Source organism: Gavia stellata, chromosome Z (assembly GCF_030936135.1).
Source record: "Gavia stellata isolate bGavSte3 chromosome Z, bGavSte3.hap2, whole genome shotgun sequence".
Classification (NCBI taxonomy): domain Eukaryota; kingdom Metazoa; phylum Chordata; class Aves; order Gaviiformes; family Gaviidae; genus Gavia; species Gavia stellata.
This window is the reverse complement of record NC_082637.1, coordinates 12269379-12282963: the sequence shown is the minus strand read 5'-3', so window position 1 is coordinate 12282963 and position 13585 is coordinate 12269379. Positions and strand designations below refer to the sequence as shown.

Genomic DNA, 13585 nt, shown 5'->3' with positions numbered 1-13585 from the left:
GTGTGATGACCAGAGCCGGCCAGTGGACCTCCTCATGCTGGTCACTGGCCAATGGGGCTATGAGAGCTCCCAGCGACTGAATTTTCCTCTTCAGCGCCAGGTATAAGGTGCTGTGAGCCATGGAGTAGCCCTTTATCTTCAGCAGCCCCACACTTTGGTCTGTGCTGCAATGGCTGGGATGTTGGCTGAGAAAGCTGCAGGGTCATTGGTAAACAAAGATGATGTTTTTCCTTGGAAAACAAAAGATAACAGCCCACCCCAGAGCACTAGGCATGCTGGATCCCCATCTTCTGTGCGAGAAGATTAATAGGAGTAAGCACGTAAGAAATACCCTGTGGGGCTTATGTGAAGTGCTGACTTCATCCAGCCACTGATTTGTGTGGGAGTGGAGTGAATCTTACCAAATTCTTGTAAGACTTACATCATGTCGCTTAATTTGCCTTTAGTGCGGTCATCTTGTCTTTGGAACAGCAATACTCTCCAAAACCTGAGTCACAAATGGCCGATAAATCCTTGTATTCCTGTCATCGCACTTTGAATTCCTGCCTGAAAAATCAAACCGGTGTTTCGGAAATGGCACCAGGAACTGTCTCAGCATTTGTAACATTTTTTTTCCTCACTTTTGCTTCCTTTGGAACTGTTCTGTGCGTCCAACCCAAACTGCAGGCAGCACTGGCTGCCCTTAAAGTGAATTCCTTAACTAATAACTTACTTGCCAAAAGAAATCTGCGCGGTTCTACTATGTACTGCAAGTGCGTGGCAGTATTTTTTTTCTGTGCTTTGCAAACATTAGATTGGCACTAAGGGCAGGAGGGTGTATATCAAATAATTACAGAAACAAGTAGTAGTCTTGACAACAGTCCAGTGCAGGGACTTGCAAACAGCTGGTTAAAAGCATTGTCAGATAGCAGGAGTCATCATGTATTTTATTTAATGCAGCTCTCCCACACAAATGTTGCAGAATCCAAAATCAAATTATCCAGTGAGGCAAATTCATTCAGGGCAGCAACAAAGCTGACCCAGGGATATATCTGCCATGGTATTGCTGAAGTATCTCTTCAGTTCTGTTTGGCAGAGCAAATTTCCCAACTCTACATGCAGCCACTCACCTCGCTGCACACCAGCCTCCTGGCTTGTCATCTCCCCTCAGCTGTCTCTGGAGAGACTAAACATTTGCAGAGTATTTCTAAATATGTTTAATTATTAAATATACTCAATCTGGGAAAATTAATGTTTAATGGATAATCAAACATCTGATGCAATGGATAATGGCATTTTAAACCATAGTGTGCAATTATTCTTACATTCTCACTTACTTTAGCCTCCTCCCTCTATGCAGAGCAGATCCAAATGTTTGTTGGTTACAGGGCGACATCCACAAAGGATTTGGGGCTCTCATTGAAACCTATGAAAAGTTAGGGGCTTGTGCAGCAATGGAGAACTTAAATATCTGAGCAAATGTTGTCCTGAGAAAGGGCAATAAATGAATAGAGGAAAATTCAAATAAGGAAAAAGAGGTTTCCTGAGAAGACCCAAGCAGTTATGAGAATTCAGTTTTTGACAACTTGTTGCTGTATATCTCCTGAATTTCTCCTACCTTCCATTTGAATTCACTTGCAGTATTTCCATGGTGACTTGAAAGGTGAACAGCCTCACAGGAAACATCAAGTTGCTGGTTCCAGGTAAAGGAAAGTACCAGAATGAATAAATGCCTTAAAATCAAATGGTGCCATGTTTTTCATATGGCATCTTTCAAGCCTGGGCAACCTCCTGAGTATGATACCTGAAGTGTGGATTATCTCTAGAATCTTCTACCCAGAGCTCATGCTACACACGCACACACACAGAAACACAGACACACACACACACACCCTATGCCCCTCCATGTGTGGAGTACAGAGGACGGTACCATTTCTGCAAAACCTGACCTGTCTCCATGGGTCACCTAAAACATTCTGAGGAAAGGCATTGTAGACTGTTAGTGTCCACGACAATGTTTTCTCATGAGATTTCTGCAAGGCGGTCGGTCAGTCAGGAAGATGTACAAGTGAGATTGAGAGTCCCCAGGCATCCTTCCAGATGGTTCTGACTACCTGTAAGGAGGTCCCATTACAGGGTCAGGGAGCCATTTTTCCTTGGGACCACAAAATATGGCAGGAGTGTCAAGAAATCTTCATGTTCGTACTTGAAAAAGATCAACTTGGCCAGCTTAGGACTAACTGCTGTCACAGGCAACACAGTCACATTTTTTTCTGATGATTTCAGTGAAGTATTTAAATATGCTGTTTGTCCACATGAAAGCTTAACCAAGAATGTAATTTATTCAGCTGAACAATGAAGAGCTTACAGTGATTTTTGGTTTTGGCAGGTTGCTTTGCTACCAAATAATGCTGCTGATCTTAGCAAGCAAATCACTGGTGAAAAAGTGCTTGCATCTAATGCATATATCCCTGGCCCCCCAGGCCAGCCTGGCCAGCAAGGCCCTCCAGGTAAGACACAGACCAGAGGGATGTGAAAGTGCAATAGTGCCATGAAGAAAAATTATAAGCTTCAATCTTTCAGTGTAATAGGATTTAATGTGTTTCATATTTTAATTGTTATTATAATATTTGCGTTTGTGCTATATTTAAAAATAAAAACTTTCTGGTCATTATGGTCAGCCTCTGCCAACTGTCTAACATCATCCATTGTGTTTTAGTCTCCATGTGTTTCTTGGCGTGCAAGCTGTGTTTGTCCTGTATGTGTTAAATTTCTTCTTCTCCCTGGGATATCTCACCTGCTTCAGCTGTAATTTCCTGTATTTTAACTCTGTCTTAAACCACTCTCCATTTCATTTCAGGAATACCTATTGCTTTAGCTCACTGTCATTACTAGGGCAGAAAATGTGCTTTCAGTTTGAGGGGGTTTGTGCCAACTGTTTCATTCTTCCTCGTCTGGTTTTGCAAGGATTCGTTTGTTCATTTTATGTGTGTTTCAGATTCAAAGGAATCTGAAAAGAAAAGTAAAGCTCCACTCACACCTTCTTTCCTAAGGTATAGTTTGAAACAATGAGAAAAGCAGAGAGTTCCTAAAGCTCTGATTTAAGCCAGACACCTTGCAACCTGCAGCCAGTGATGCTAAAAATTTTGCAAACTCTGTTGAATGCAGATCTAAATTGGGGTTAGTGATAAATCCAAGGAATCTTACCATTGTGCTGGATTTCAGGAAGGTTCTTACACAGGACTAGCAGATACTCCTTACGAGGTTCGATTTACTCCCTACTGAACTGCTTCCCCCCCCCCCCCCCCCCCGCCCTTTATCCCCACTTTTGCAGTCTTGCTTTGTTTTTTGAGTCTTTATCTCATTTTCTTGGAGGATGAGTATCTTCAGTCTTCAGTATATCGTAAGTGCAAGGACAGTGTGGTTAGAGACTCTGCGTCAGACTCTGAACTGTGCAGTGCGTCGCCTTGCAATCTCTCTAACGTAGGCCTGACTCGGCAGGTCTTCCATCTGGTTGCCCCATGACTGAGCTGTCCAAGGTACTGTAGAATTATCTGTTCCGCTTGAAAACCATCCCTCCTCACCTCCTCCTCTGCCCTGCCGTTAGCAACAGTGCGGCTGGGTCTTCAGGAGGAGTCCAAGAGGTTCATCACTGAACTTGATTTTACTCCTTTTGAAAACCCTAACTGTACATATTCTGTCCTGCTGAACCCTTTCTACTCTCTGCCTTTCATTTTCTATGTCTTTCACATGCCTTCGGTATGAAGAAAAGTGCTTACCCCTCTAATTATAAAGCAATTCAGTTAGTGACACTTCAGTAGTCTTTATTTTGTGCAGCTGTTGTTTCAGGTGCCTGATTTTCCAGTTTGCTTTTCATAGTGTTTCTTTTGAGCTAAACATATGCTTTGTTGCCTGTGTTCTTCCTAAAAACTAACATTCTCTGCTGAACTAGCAGAAGCTGAAAAGGATATAAAGCAAAATGGAAGAACAGAGCCTTTTTTTGCCCCTAACACATTGGCTGCCATACTGGGCAAAAGGCAGGTGCAGCCCACCACTGAAAAGGACTTGCTTCTGTGCCAGTCACGTAGATGCCTTCGACCGAACATTCCCATGAGTTTTCCGAGGGTTTCTTTTTATGAGATGTTTCTCAGATGTGACCTATTCTTTTCTTCTTTGTGTGAAAATGAGGCATTTCTGCTTTTCTTTTCATTCCCAGTCTATGTCCCTAACCACCTGGCAGTGGCAGTCTTGGCTTCTTTGTATACATAAGGTTTAACTGTTTTGTGAAGATCTCTTGTAGTCACTGTGACAAGGAGTAACGTTGTCTCAGATGACTGCTGTGTTGGTCGTGTTGTTGTGGATTTGAGTGTGTTAAGGCAACTAGTCCACTGCGTGGTTCAAAAAATGGTCAATCCCCACTGCTTGCACTGATGAAGTGTCCTGAAGGATTTCCCTGGCAGGTAACCTTTGCTGTCGATTGCAGGGGCTCCAGGACCAAAAGGAAGTCAAGGAGTTCCTGGGTCACCTGGACCTCCCGGACAGCCAGGCCCTCGTGGATCAATGGGACCTATGGGCCCATCTCCAGACATATCACATATTAAGCAGGGCAGACGGGGCCCTGTGGTCAGTATTCTCATCTCCTGTCATGCATTGCACAATTGGCCTTAGCTCCACAACTTCTCACGTCCTTGTGAACACTTTCTTTTCTCTTGCAGGGCCCACCAGGAGCCCCGGGGAGAGATGGTAGCAAGGTGAGGAGAGGTACTCTTTTCCATAATGTGGGCACACACACATGTGAAGTATAGGCTTGCTAGAGAGACCCTCTACACATTTGTAGTCACACCTTTTTACCATCTCATTTCCTTTGCTAAGCTGCAAACGTCCTGTTGTTCCATCCCTTCTTGTCTTCCTTCTGCTATTTTGTGCTTGCCATTCCTTGAGTCTTGCAAATAGCTCTGCCAGGCTATCTGTCAAGCAGCCTCCTTTCCTTTCTCTGCAGCTCTTCTGGCTTTTCCATGAAGAAACGTTGATGCTTTAGCCCTTTTCATTAGACTGCTCTTTTGTGAATTTCTCCTGTTAAGCGGTTTGCTTGTTACTGTCTAGGAGAAATATCAGAAGGGCCCAACTCTGCTCCCTCTAGAATCAGTGGCAATTTCCTTGCATTACTCCATCACTTCCTTTTCTTTTTCTGAGCATGAGTAAGCTGGTGATTCTTGATCTGAAGACAGTAAGTAAGGGAGTCTGCAGAGGCAAATTGTGATTTTTTGGTTTCCTTTAGTCACAGCAAACTAACTGAAGTGGTATTGATTACAGGGGGAGCGAGGCGCACCAGGACCAAAGGGGATACCTGTAAGTATTGCTCACAGGAGGAATTTCCACAAGAGTAATGTTGACTACTAACAACATGTCAGCCAAAAGGAAAGAAAAAAACCTCTCCTGTGTCAAGAGCACAGTGAAAGACTGTTTACATGCACAGAAAATGTTGTTGGAAAGAAAGTAATTACCTGTTTTCCTCCAAGTGTTTTTGCTCACACACCTCCTCCCTTGCTGGATGTGACACTGAAGGCAGTAAGTGCACCTCTGCCCTACAAAAGCGGAGGGACATCCTCAGAAGGCAGTAGCATGAGATCCCATGAAGAGTGCTAGTTAGTACAGTTCAGCCACCACTCCTCCTAATGGGAGTTTGATCCCTGGCACCTTTTAAAATCCTGCCCCTCATCTCTCTCTGGAACTTGGGAAGCTATAGGCTTTGAGCAAGTCATCAGGAGAAAAATGAGTATTTACAATCTGTTTTCAGGTGAAATTGTTTAAAAATTTGTTTCTTACGGTGTTTTCTCATTAGTGGCGTGGCTTTTTAAGAGTGTGTCCGGTAGGGTGTCCTCAGTATTAAACAGTATACTTCACTGTGTGAAGTCAGGTAAAAAGAAATTATGATTTTCTAAAATTGGATAGAACCAGATGGATACTATCTGCATTGTAATTACCAATATATTTAATAAGTGGTGGACAGCAGCAGGATTACCGTATTGAAAAGGTACCTTCCAAATACCAGCATTCTGGAGAAAATTCTTTAAACAAATATTAATTATGCATCAATTAGTCATTCTAAAACTGTCATTTCTATCAATTTAATAAAAAGGAACACAGAGAACCAAGATTTATCTCCTCTGTTCCCATGAGGTGTCAGGAGACTCTTAGGAGGCAGATATATCAAAGGAATTGTTAAGTAACATAAGGGCATCTTGTAAATGTAGGCTCTGTCTGCAAAAACATTTGCTTTCTTTTGAAAACTGTTTCCTGAGCAGGTTGATTCAAAAAGAGACTGTTAATTTCTGGCAATCAGTATGAAGCAGTATTTTACTAAGTTACCCCTGCAAGAGTAATTTTATCAACCTGTTTGAAAACTGTAAGAGCGAAGTGGAATATAATTAATGACCATGCCTTGTGACTGCAGGGCCCACCAGGTTCATTTGATTTCCTATTGCTGATGATGGCAGACATCAGAAACGACATCGCTGAGCTGCAAGAGAGAGTGTTTGGACACAGGACTCATTCATCAACAGAGGAGTTTCCATTACCTCAGGAATTTACAAACTATCATGACACAGTAGATTTTGGATCTGGGGAAGACTACAAACCCCGGGCAGCACCCAGAGACTCCAGGATACAGAAGGCAGCCCACCCTTAGCTACGCCTACTGAAAAATAGAGCCCCTTTAGAGTTCTTCAATATAAAAATGCACTGACAATGTAAAATATATATATATATAAATATATATATATATATATATAAAATTTCCCAGTTTTCTCTTTGCTTTTTCCCAGCCATGCTGCCTGGTTCACGGTAGCCTCCTTGCAGTAATTCCATACTGTACCGTCAAGCCTGCACACGTTGTACCTAGACTATCAAGAAAACCTTCAGTATATAAGGCACGCTCTAGCTAATGGCGCAGACTACAGCATTTCATCTGCCTACCTTGCATTCTATGTCCAAATGACCCAGAACCCAAATTTTGCCAGGGGTAGAGGGACAGCCAAACATCTCCCCTGAATGATGTCAATAATGAAAACCTTGGTCCACAGTTACTTTATACATGTAAATATATTATACCACTGAACTCAAGTTTCCAGCTACTGTCCCCAAGCTTAGGAGAGCATGAAAAGTGTATCCCTGTTTCACAGCAGAGGCCGGCTGTAAGTGAAATGTCTTCTCCTATTGTACCCCACCACGGCAGAAAAAGGCAAAAAATACGTGGTGAAGCAGCGATAGAAGGGCGCTGCTTCTTGATCTGGAAATTTGGCTTTGTGTTGCTAGAGTATCATTCAAAGAGAGTTGAAAAGATGTGTTTGTCCTAAACTAACACTACTTTTCCCTTACCATTCTCCCACTGCTCAGTGTGAAGGCTGGTTCCCTTCCTCAACAGATTCATGCTGGATACATTACACGAATATCAGCAAGAGAATAGGGAATGTATAAAGCAGGAAAACCAAGCGTAAGTGAATCAAGTAGGCTTATTGGCAAGCACAAAATCAATCCCAGCCTTGCAGAAAGAGTCAGTTTCTGACCTCCTGTAGGTGGATGTCTTCCTTGGCGAAATGCTGAAGTCCAGGTGAAATCGAGACCAGAGAGAGGCCTCGTGTTTGCAAAGAGATTACATCTGTTTTGTTCCTCAGCTGTGTGAGCGCGACCTAAATGGCATTCATGGAACTAGAACACAGAGTTGCAGTGTATTTAGCTGGGTATATGAGGAGTATGAGTAAGTGCAGTAGTGCACATGGCAAAACATTTCAACTGGTACAAGGATGGCTAAGGTGAGGTGCTGCACATGGGATCCTGTATTTGTGAAGGGGGATGAAAGGGAGTGCCCTTTTTTTACACTGGAAAATTGGATGCACAAGATAGACCATACCTCATGGATGATGTATGTTACCATTTCTTTTGGATTACCACAGCTGCTGAGGACTTTGCCATGCTTAGAAGATAATGGAGTATATTAAGCACAAAACTTCGATGTTGTTATCTGTGTAGCTGCTACTTCTACAGTTTGTTTAGTGCTGGGTCATGTCCATGTTACAAATGCAAAGAAAAACTTCTTATTTTGACATGTTTTTCAGGGCTTGCATGTTCTAATAGAATAAATACAGGTAAAAATACAAGCAGGCCCTTTTCAGATAACCCATAAAGGTTTGGATTCCCTTCCATATTCACTGGGACGAAAGATAATTGGTGTAATCCCTACACCACTAGTAGGGTCATGTTGTATAAAGCGCTGGCTGTCTAGACCTTTTGAATCTTTTGTATATTATCTTAAGTGGATGTGTTCCTTCCTGTAATTGTTTCCCAACTCCTCTCTGTCGCTATGCCACAAGCAAGGGCATTAGCTTTAAGAACATTAACATTCTGTATTCCTCTTCACGTAATATGTATATCAATATTTACAAAGCAACGACTAAGTCACTAGGATAGCTTAGAAGAAATGGTAGTGCTGTCACCCTGTGGTCTTTGGGCTTCTCCTCTGGGAGGAGCTCTCCCAGCACCTCCAGATCCAAGTAGTCTTGTGAACCAGGTAATAAGGAAATCAGTGAGATTTGGGGAAGGCACTTGGGGCCAAAAGAGGGATGGATGGTCTTTTATGCAGCAGGCTGAAAGAAACCTTTTAAGACAGCGTAAGCTGAGGCATTTATGTCTTACTTTCTTAATTTCAAGCAGGCAGCTAGTTATAAATAACATTGTTCAAAAATATGCAACTTTAAGTAAATTTGGTAAATGTCAAGTGTTACATTTGTAACTCTTGCAAATCATGTAACTCTTGCCAACGTTTACCACCACACTCCGACATCCTGCTGGATCAGGTTGGTTCCCACTATAGAATTAGTAGCTGCAGTTTTTTTGACCATCAGATACTGAATAATGAGTTAGATGAGTCACTTCCTACATATCACCTAAATTTTATTGCCCCCTGCCCACAAGAAGATATGTTCTAAAAAAGGCACTTATTTTAGTTCTAAGCTCTGCTTTTCCAAATATAGACGAATACCAAATGAGAAGTTCCTACAGTTTGACCATCAAATTCAGGGGTAGGTGACAATTGCCCTGCTGTGCATAAGTATCCAGAGAAGGGAAATTCTGAGACTGGACCAGAAAAGTAGATAAAGTACATGCCTCACTGTAAGTACAGAAAGCTGTCCTACAGACTCATGAACCTAAAATATGGCACATGTTTATGTGCCTTTCTGAATGGAAACCTCAATAACTTCCCTTTCTGGAGTCTGCATCATTGGTTTTCACAGCCCAGAGCTGCGTTTTCCAACAGATGTTCTTACCCCATTAAAAAAAGGTGAAGGAAAGTGCTCCTTGGGTTTGTCCTTGTCCTTCACGCTCCTCTTTCCAGACTCCCTGCCCCAAAGCTGTTGGCGGAGTCCCAGCAGCAAGGAGGGAACTTGGAGGTAAAGGAACCTGATGGTAAAGACAAGTCCACACCAGAAAGCACAGGAATTCCTCCAGCAGGGAGAGCCCCTCTGAGCACAGCTGGCTGGGAAGCTTCAGCCTTCTGTCTGTGTCACGCTAAGATCTTTGCATAGACCTTTCTCATTTCATTTCTGATTAATTGTATGATAACTTTCATAACACATTGTATCAGAAACATTTCATTAAGATTTCTGGATAAACACATACAGACACTCAGATAGAAAAGTGACATTTTCTTCAGCATACCTGAAGCTTTATAAAGCCAGACAAGAGGAATCATTTCCACTTTTAAGCGTGGTTACCAGGGAGCCAGGGAAGTCATTACCTTGTAAGTTATTCATTACTCTGTGGCCCCAAAAATAACAAACTCCCCCAAGGATGCAAAATAAGAATCTAGAAACATCTACACTCATGCCTAGTTTCATCACTAGGCTCATGCACATGACAACTTTGTTTCATATAAATACTATGTATAATTTTATTAGAAAGAAATATTATTTTGATGTTAAGACATCAAGTTATAAGCAGAAGGTTAATAAAGATTTTGTTATTAATATTAGAAATATATTTAATGGAAACATTTGCAAGAGTGTGTAGTGATGGCAAAATGCTGATTGTTAATGGGTTTAACAAAATCGTAAAGCTCGGAAAATGTTTTCTTTCAACACTGTGCCAAGTACATACAGGATTAGTCTTTCTTGCATAGCTGAAATACTGACACAGAAGAATTCCTATATAGTCAGGCTAAAACAGGAAAAGGGGAGGAAAATTGATTATAAATGGAATTAAGGTAATCCCTGGAGATATTGTCGGTATCGCAGCTTGACCAACCCTTCTTCCTAAACATACTTCAGAGTTCCTACATTAAACCCCACCAAAGGAACAAAAGATGGGGGTGGGGTCCAAGAATTTGTTAATTTCACATTAAAATCCGTATGTTTGTTCCTATTACACATTCCAGTAACTATACTGTTCACTTTATTTATATAAGTATATGAAATACTAAAATGTGTATAAAATGATTGTGATTTTATGATGTATTCATAATAACAAAGATATTTTTTCTTACGCTGTTGGTAGCTGCTTTTGTTACACATCCTTTCTCTGAAATACAGAAACGTTGCCTGGAAGAAACATGTAGCAGGAAACCTTCCTGCACTGCCTTTTAGCGTTTTTCTTGGAGCTGAACCATACGCACTGCCAGGCGCAGGGCTGTGGGGGCATGAGGCTCTTGCGGAATAGGGTGTGTTTCTGTGTTTGGGGAAAGAAGGCACACCTCACCTCCGCTATTACAACAGCAACTCCAGGACTATGTGAGGGCTACATGACACTGGCTCCCGCAGCCTTACCCCATGCTGCCTGCGTACGCAGCTTCTGCGCAGGCTGGGGATGCGGTGTGAGGGTCCGAGGCTCCTCTGGCACCCCGACACTGGTATGGGAGAAAAAGGGGGAATAAGGTTAAGGCTCTGGAAGGCCTCGCCTGCGCCTTCACGCCTGGCTGAGCCCCTCCCCGCGGCCCCAGGAGCAGCCTGTGAGGGCGGTGTCCCACCACGCCGCCTCAGCTGCGGTGAGGGGCAGCAGGAAAGCTGGCCACTCTCCTTCCTCCCCTCAGAGCCCACCCTGCCTGCCCGCCGCCGCGGCCTCGCCCCGGCGGACCCCCGGTGCCGCAGAGGCAGCAGCAGGGCTGTTACACCGCCGAGCTGGCTGCGGCGCGGCAAGGCCCCACCGCGGCGGGAGATGGCGGCGAGCCCCACCGCGGCACGGAACTACAGCTCCCAGCATGCCGCGCGGCTCGTCCGCACCCGGAATGCCCTGCACAGGCGCGCCCACTCCTTTGCGCCTGCGCACTCCCGACGCCGCTGACGTGCAGTGAACAGCCCCTCCGGGAGGCCGGGGGCCCGCTCAGCCCTTTCTGCCGGGCCCGGCTTCCCTCCCCTGTTTAGACCTGTCGGTACGCGGCTTCGGGCTCCACTTCCCGCCGAGCCTGGCGGCGGCCCTGTGACCCGCTCTATGCAGCAGCTGTGGGTCATGCCCGCGGGTAGGGGCGAACTACAACTCCCGGCGTACTGCGCGGCGGGCGGGGCTGCCGGAAGGTGCCTCCCATGGTGCCCCGCGGCGGCAGCGGGGACGCGAGGGCGGCGAGATGCGGCTCTCGGTGGCGGCCGCCATCTCGCACGGGCGCGTGTACCGGCGGTTGGGGCTGGGCCCGCGCTCGCGCCTCGACCTGCTGCGCAACCTGGTGACGGCGCTGGTGCGGCATGAGCGCATCGAGGCGCCCTGGGCGCGGGCAGACGAGATGCGGGGCTACGCCGAGCGGGTGAGCGGCCGGGCCTGACTGAGCGGGGGAGGAGGGGGCGGCGGCGGGCGGCTGAGGGACCCTAACGGCTCTGCCTCCTTCCTCCCCGCAGCTCATCGAGTACGCCAAGCTGGGGGACACCAACGAGCGCGCCATGCGCATGGCAGATTTCTGGCTGACGGTAAGTACCACCCCCCAAAATCCTTCGTTGCCCCCTGCAGCCCCAGTGCTGGAGCTGAGCATGCCGCCCCGCAGGAGAAGGACCTCATCCACAAGCTGTTCAAGGTGCTGGCACCCCGGTTCCAGCCCCACCCCGGCAGCTACACCCGCCTGCTGCAGATCCCCAACCGGGATAGCCTTGACTGCGCCAAGATGGCAGTCATCGAGCTCAAGGGGAACCCCTTCCCACCGCTCATCCGCCCGCACCGTGACAGCGAGAAGACACTGCTCAACCAGCTGCTGAAGGGCTACCGGGAGGACATGCAGCAGGCAGCAGCCCCGCAGGCCCCCGAGGGCACTCCTGTCTAGGCATCCCCCTCTGCCCTGAGGGAGGCCCTGTGCGGGGATGGGGCTTGGCGTGAGTTGCCCATGCACCAGCCAGCTTGTTGGTGTCCTGGAGCACAGGAATGGAAGATGTCCTGGGAGGTCTTAAGGTTGATTGCTAACTTTGAGTTGCTGTGACAGGGGAGTAAGCTCAAGGTTTACTTGCTTCTTCCTCTGGTTTAAAGAGAGACTCAGCAAGAGAAGGAAGTCAAGCTGGGAACCCTAATGGTTGATATTCTCTGTGTAAATAAACACTATTCAGAAAGTGAGTTTGCTTCTAATTGGATTATATTCCTGTGCACATGAATTAGTAACTTATTCCAGCAAAGACCAGGTTTGTTACAATTGCTGGTCTAACAGCCCTACTCTCTGGGGCAGCATCTCCACTTCACTGTGACAGAGGTACAGTGTTTTCTATAAGCCAGTGTGCAGCCTTTTAAGGCAGGAAAATCAAGTTAGTTTTGTTGTTTCAGAAGCGCTGAATGCAACTAGGATGGTAGCACTGAGAAAAGTCTTAAAAGAGGCTGTAGCAAAGGGACTTGTGTTATAATAAGGAGGCAATGTAGGCAGGAATAATAGTTGCCTTTCTTTACTAAGAGCTTGGTAGACCTCTCAGCCTCAGGTGTAGGGTTGCAAGAAATCTCTGTATTGCCCTATTAGAACAAAAAGGGGATAGTAGAACTTTTTCAGCGAGTGATATAACTACTGGGAGATAAACTTAAATTGCTAGCTTTGTCTTTGATTTCCAGTACAGCTAGTACTTCAAAGTCCTAGCTGTAGCTTCTGAGCAGAAAAAACGCCAGACATGTTGGGTTCCTTCCTCCCTCCCAAGTTTCATGAACTAAGACAAGTGAGTAATCCTATGTAGTGAGTTAGCTGAATGGGAAGACAAAAAAAAAAAAAAAAAATCAAGTGATGTTAAAGAACTTAACATTTGGCAATTCTGTCCTCAGGACACTTATCTTACACAGTACCACTTCTGTTTTACTGAATTCCAGTGAGAAATTAAAGATGCATGGTACTGTTTAAAGAAGAATAAACAGTCAAAATTCTAAAAAAGTGTTCTAGAGATACCTTAATCTTCTATTTCTTACGACCTTGAAATTGCTGTCCTTGCAGTTGATGACCTAACAGCTTGTTCAAACAGATGTTTTCCCCCTCAATAGAAGAGGTGAACCAAACTGTTACTGCTGCAGAGCTTCCATCTTTCTTAAAAGTCAGTGTTAAGGCTTTAATGTTAAATTCTCAAGAATAATAGGCTATGTATATTTCTTCCTTAAATTGGTCTTTCATCCTAGT

The 13585-nt window shown here is 45.0% G+C and overlaps 2 protein-coding genes across 2 annotated transcripts in view; both read left to right on the top strand.

Annotated features, from left to right (window-relative positions):
- Positions 1-6667, top strand: part of CCBE1 (collagen and calcium binding EGF domains 1) — a 98467-nt gene extending 91800 nt beyond the window's left edge. The window contains exons 7-11 of the mRNA XM_059834160.1: positions 2369-2489; positions 4463-4602; positions 4695-4730; positions 5293-5328; positions 6434-6667. Of these exons, the coding sequence (XP_059690143.1) occupies positions 2369-2489; positions 4463-4602; positions 4695-4730; positions 5293-5328; positions 6434-6667 (567 nt within the window). The remainder of the gene's footprint in view (positions 1-2368; positions 2490-4462; positions 4603-4694; positions 4731-5292; positions 5329-6433) is intronic.
- Positions 6668-11590: 4923 nt separating this feature from the next.
- MRPL17 (mitochondrial ribosomal protein L17) lies at positions 11591-12555 on the top strand. The gene is made up of 3 exons (XM_059834134.1): positions 11591-11764; positions 11856-11924; positions 11999-12555. Exons 1-3 carry the CDS (start codon positions 11591-11593, stop codon positions 12269-12271), a joined length of 516 nt encoding a protein of 171 aa, XP_059690117.1. The 3' UTR covers positions 12272-12555.
- Positions 12556-13585: the final 1030 nt, after the last annotated feature.